General features: G+C 35.2%; 1 protein-coding gene across 1 annotated transcript; it reads left to right on the top strand.

The window, feature by feature from the left end:
* The first annotated feature begins 503 nt into the window (after positions 1-503).
* Positions 504-1,427, top strand: LOC129000696 (palmitoyl-protein thioesterase 1-like). Its single transcript, XM_054427658.1, has one exon. The coding sequence runs from the start codon at positions 504-506 to the stop codon at positions 1,425-1,427; it is 924 nt and encodes a 307-aa protein (XP_054283633.1).
* Positions 1,428-6,097: the final 4,670 nt, after the last annotated feature.

Genomic DNA, 6,097 nt, shown 5'->3' on the forward strand with positions numbered 1-6,097 from the left:
ACAAAATTTTACTGTATAAAGTTATGATCAAACCAATTTGGACATACGGAATTCAACTTTGGGGGACCTCGAGCAAATCCAACATCGAAATTCTTGAACGATTTCAGGCTAAGGCACTGAGAAGAATTATTGGCGCACCCTGGTTCGTATCCAACACTACAATTAGGAATGACTTCAAAATTAAATCAGTGAAAGAAGAAATTACAGACCTTAGCAAAAATTATCAAGAAAAATTAGAATATCATCCGAACAGTCTTGCTGTTAATCTGCTGGACAATAGTCAGTGCATTACCAGGTTAAAAAGTGTTGTGCATGTGCTGGACCTAAGCTACAGATTTCTGTAAATGACTGATCAAATTTTTGGCAAGACTTGTTGATGAACAGGTGCTTGCTTCCTGACATTGTTTGATATATGTTTTACTTATTGTTCTCATATTTGAAGTTTGAACAGATTGTAAAATAAATTCTGATAAAAAAAAAAATGTTCGGTTTTACAACTCGTGATGTTTCTTGTTACTCTCTTTTTAGTGTTGACTTTGCCTGCTGTGATCGGGAATTGCGAACAAGAAGACAAGTACAAAACTGATCCAACGCCTATTGTTCTCTGGCACGGTATGTTAAGCTCTGGGGGTTTGGTGTCAAGATTAACTTACCTTATAAGACGTAAAATACCTCTTGCTTATATCAAGTCTTTGAAGATCGGTTCCAGCGGTTATTCAGACTATAAGAATTCATTGTTTATGGATGTGAACAGACAGGTGAAGCAAGCTTGCGACATGATCGCTGATGACCCAAATCTTCGACGGGGCTACCATGGCGTTGGAATCTCGCAAGGAGGGCAGTTTTTGAGAGCAGTAGCGCAAAGATGCCCAACCCCTCCAATGTTCAACCTGATAACTCTAGGAGCACAACACCAAGGATACTATAGTTTGGGAAAAAATTTATTTTCCTTACCGGAATTTTTTGTAGATAAGCACTCATACTGGGAATATATTCGAAAAAAGAGCGTTGTCGTCAATCAACTTTGGCATGACCCTATCAACCATAACAAGTACGTTGAGGAGAACACATTCATCGCGGACATAAACAATGAAAAGACGTTGAATGTCGAGTACAGAACGAACCTACTCAAGCTTAAACACTTGGTTCTTGTCAAATTTGATCGTGATTATATGGTGGTGCCACGAGAGTCTTCTTGGTTTGGATTTTACACTGAGGGACAAGATAAGGAAATAACAAACATGATCAACTCAAAACTGTACATAGAGGACAGAATCGGACTGCAAGAACTGTTTAATAGTGCAAGGCTTCATACAATCGTGTGTCCAGGGCTGCATATTCAGATTGAAAATGATTGGTTTGTAGATAACATAGTGTTACCATGGTTGACTCAGACCTACTGGGACGAAACAGCACAATTATCATAGTTCTATTGTAGAAACCATTAAATCTATATATTTTAATATAATTATATCGTAACAACTCAATTGACTCTATTAGTTAATGATGAACCATCCAGTTATACTCCTCTGGACTTTAAGCATTAGTTTGCAACTATTCTGTTAATTTCAATATGTTACGAGATTAGGTATTGAAATTAATTTATCAACATTTTGTTTAAATAATCTAAACTACTTTTATATTATAGGTATACTTCATGTAAATTCACAGAGTACGTTACTGGGGGCCATTTACCCAGAATATGAACAAATTTTATTACATTTTTGTTGTTCTTGCTTGGTTACTCTAGTACACTTTTAAAACTGTTTTAGCTAAAAATATAGCATGCAAATGATATATTTTTTGTTTATTACTACATTTAGTACTCAGGGCACATACTCTCCACTCTCCACCACGATTTAGCAATCATACATACATAATATTGTACTACACAGTTATGATTGTTAGACATTTGTTTTATTTGTTTCCAGCTCTGCACAGGACATATCTAAGTGTAATTGGTGCAAAAGGGTAAATACAGTAGACACCTCCATATTATTGACTTTTTATAAATTTGGTAAAAAACGATATATTAATTTTTTAAGTTTGATTTTTGAATGTTCTGGAGGAATGTTTGCAGGATATCTTATTTATTTTACAACCTACGGTGTTGATATTTGGCACTCTTTTGCTTAGATAAAAAAGTCATACATTAACCCATCATTGCGCGCAAACGTTACTCGTTTTATAGTATGGATAAATAATTGATACCTAAAAATTAGATGGCCCAGTAACAGTTTAACAACAATACTGTACTTTCATTAGCTCATTATTTTGTATTCTATATTTACATTTTGCTAGTCAGACCCAAAGTTTGTCACATTAAAGATTGCAAGGCTAACAAGGTTTCTGCAGGAATAAACCGAACCGCGCCGTGTTGTACCTGGTTAATGTTCTGGAAACGAGATTAGTTTTGTTTATTTTGTGTTTATATCACATTTCCTGCGTTGTGTATTCGTCCTAAAGAAAATTTGACATTTCCTCTCTTTCAGCAAGTATGTTGATTGAAGTAGCATCCAATTACCATGTAAATTTCATTTATATGAAAACGTATGAGTAAAAATAAAAGGCTGTTAAATAAATAAAAAAAAACAGACGTGGACCTTAAATAGCCTCAACTTTTATTCATGCATAAATTGTGAGGAGCAAGTTTAGTAAGCTTGGCAAATAATCAACGATTAATTGTAGCTGATTAATTGAAACTGTTCGTTTTAATAATCAGTAATCACTTTAGGTATACATGCTATAAACAAATGTATTACAATTACAAACCAAAATCGTTATTAAACTTTATATTTTTTCAAAATAAAATACATGTCTTCCTACGGACCTTCGACACAAACACAGGCAAACAAGTAAATTTATTCATTCTTCTGGGACTTGGTTTACCCCCGCTTCGGGAAAGAACAAACTTACCACGAAGATAGCGTACATTCCAGACATAAATAAAAGACCGACTGTGGAAGGGAGAGAAAACAATCTTGAATGATGGTACCTAAAATACCAGAAGCCAATCTGTAAAAAGCCACCAAATGAAATAAGAATGGCTGTAGAAGAATGTCTGTTTACTATCTGGAGAATTCTTCTAGCAGTAGCAGCCACTCTCGTCAAGAAATGTACAGAGCTGCGTATAAATCCTCTTGATCTAACCTCTTGAAAGGTGTGGTGTGGCTGAGGAAATATGGAATTCCTTGAGAACTGCTGTGTGTGTATACATTCACACCGCGTTGTTCTTGGCTGGTTGAAAGCTAGACGTTGATGAGGTACTAAAGGAGCAGGCCTTGCTGCTGACTCCTGGAGTGAATCTCTTGATGGTAGTCCTGGACGACTCAGCTCTCTTGATCGTCCCCCGAGAAAGTATGCAACTCTCGGTCGTCGTTGAATGTTGGGTTGTTGACGAACCATACAGAGTACCACACAGCCATGAAAGATTCCATATGCTCTAAGAGGCAATCTATCATTTTCAAGAATCTTACCGTTGAAGATAAGTATTACTATCCTTCCCTGTGACAACTCAGAGTGGAAATTCCGCCTCCTGAACTCTCCAAGCTCCTCGTCAAGATCAATTCTTACGGGTTTCACAAAATCGCTTTGGAACTTCAGTTTTATATGTAAATGCATGCCACCTGACAACGAACTGCTCGAGTGTTGATCCTTTGTTCTGTTCTGTAAAGATGGATTGACGCTGATATTGGAATCGTCTGTATTCCCTGATGAGGTAGTTTCGGGTTCTCCCAAAGTTTCAGTAGCAGCATTTCGGGTGTTCACAACATTGGTCAGACGATGCTCCTGATTCCTCCTTAATCTTCTTTCTTGCGTTCTGAGATTGCTCAACTGTCTTACTTTGGTCAAATTCCAGGCTGCGATTACTATTAAAGCTAGCGTGGAAAACGCAATAAATTGTAAAACTTCGTCACCTACACCCTCAATCACAGGCATATTTAAATAAAACTGCAGAAATTGTAGAGTGAATTATTATAATGGAAGTTTGTTTAGTCACATTAACATATGTTGGACGAAAAATATTTTGTTGACGTAAACACATGTTAACTAGAGAAATTGTTGGTTGGTGAAACAGACCAGTAGAAATGTTTGACATATAACTTTGTTCACTGAAAAGTTTATTCTGTGTGTATGCATATACATATACACACACAGCACACACACATATTGATTTATTTGGAAAACTACGTCACTAATATATTGTTTTTGACCCCAATTTGACAAAAGATTATTGAAATAAAAAATAATTGCATGTCACAACTGAAGAACACTTACAGATGAAATACAATTATGCTAAGCGATTGCTTTTAAACGGGACACAGTTGTGCTTTAATACATGTAAGGTAGCAATACCTTATTCTTACTCCTGCCTGTATACAGTGTCTGTTTTGTCTCCTCGTTTGTAAGGACATTCACAACACCTGAGCTACCAAGAAAGAAGTCGACTCAGAATACTAATCGTTGTTTACCTCAGCAAATAGTAATATTTTTGCAGATTTAAACACTACAGTATTCAAAGTTCCAGTTAATAATGGAAAAATAGGTATAAAGGTTAGTGCCAGTAAAAATAAGGTTTACACTCAAGTTTTATGTATTTTAGCTGGAAACATTATTTAAACACACATATTTGCATGTTAATTAATGGAGTTGTACTAAAAACAAATAGAAAAAATTTAGTGTGAGTCTATATATTCATATTTTATACAAATTTATATTCATATGTTCATTAATATTGTATACTAGCCTATAACTAAATGAGTTTCGTCAAGAGGACCTGACAACGTAATATTCCCACATGTCCCTGCTGATGTGATGTACGCACTTCTTGCCGTCCATCTACTATGATAGCAATATGAGGAGACATATTATACATTTGTATTGATTCTTATATTTATTGTATACTAGCACACTAGCAGAGTATACACGTCCTTCGTATGGGGTTGTCATATAAGTATAAAATGCTTATTGCAGTTATACTCAAGCTTTGCGTTTGCAATGGGGGAGGACACATTTTGATAAAATTTGCTTTGTTAAATTTACACTATAATTTAGTATTACACATCTAGCATAGCCATAACTTTACTTTAATGTTCTACCACTTCACCTAAACAACAGAGAAAAAAATTTAAAATGTTCAAAATATCACAAACTATTCATGAAATTATAAACACAAACATAACTGTAAAGAGTCCAACTTTGACAGTTCTCATTACATATCACAGTTATTTGTTGCTGCTTAGTTGAAAAAATAGTCAATGGCTCAAATTAGCTGTTTTCATAAATGCAGAAAACTTTAGTGCTGCACCCTGTTGGTATAACTGTTAATGCTTCATATCATAGAACCAATTTTTTAGTTGAAACAGCTGACTTAATTCTTTGATTCCCTTTAAATATGAATACTCATAAGGTTAACATGGGAAACTACAGAGCCACTGGGGTGGAGCCCGGAAGGATGTTTGAGGTAAGAATATGCCTAAATGTTAATAGGGAATGTGAGCTATCATCATGCCAAATTTCAGCCCAATCCGTCCAGTAGTTTATGCGTGATTGAGCAACACACACACAAACTTTCAGATTTATAATATTAGTGAGATTACCACTCATCTTAGTCTGGAACAAAACTGCAGCCTCATTTATCCAGCGTCCATAAATCTAATCCAGTCAATATGCTTATTATGTTTTGTGCAGGCAGTTTTAAAATAATAATTTAAATATTCATTTGCTGTCATGATTATGTATAGCTTTAATACTATTAAATTGTATGGGACTAATACCATCGTCTTTTGGAAACCTATTTTATCTGTATAGACTAGCTGTATGCACTTTTTATTGAACTATAACTTAAATTTCGTCATGCTGCAGAAACAGCCGTTTTTGGTACACGCGTTGCGGGTCTTTGGTCTAAAGCAGGTATTTTTCTCCCTCGGTAGTAAAAGTCATCTGTTGTTAACTCAGTTTTAAATATAGATTGCAATCACATGTTTTAACAGAATGTATACGAAGGTTAATTAATTTCCATGGCTTTTGCCGGCTTGAAATGAGATACTTTGAGTGAAAATTGAACGCCTTAAGTTTGAGTCAATCATGCTACTCT

This window comes from Macrosteles quadrilineatus, unplaced genomic scaffold (assembly GCF_028750875.1).
Source record: "Macrosteles quadrilineatus isolate MER2022 unplaced genomic scaffold, UCM_ALF_1.0 Scaffold_8__2_contigs__length_117827958, whole genome shotgun sequence".
In the NCBI taxonomy this organism is placed as follows: Eukaryota; Metazoa; Arthropoda; class Insecta; order Hemiptera; family Cicadellidae; genus Macrosteles; species Macrosteles quadrilineatus.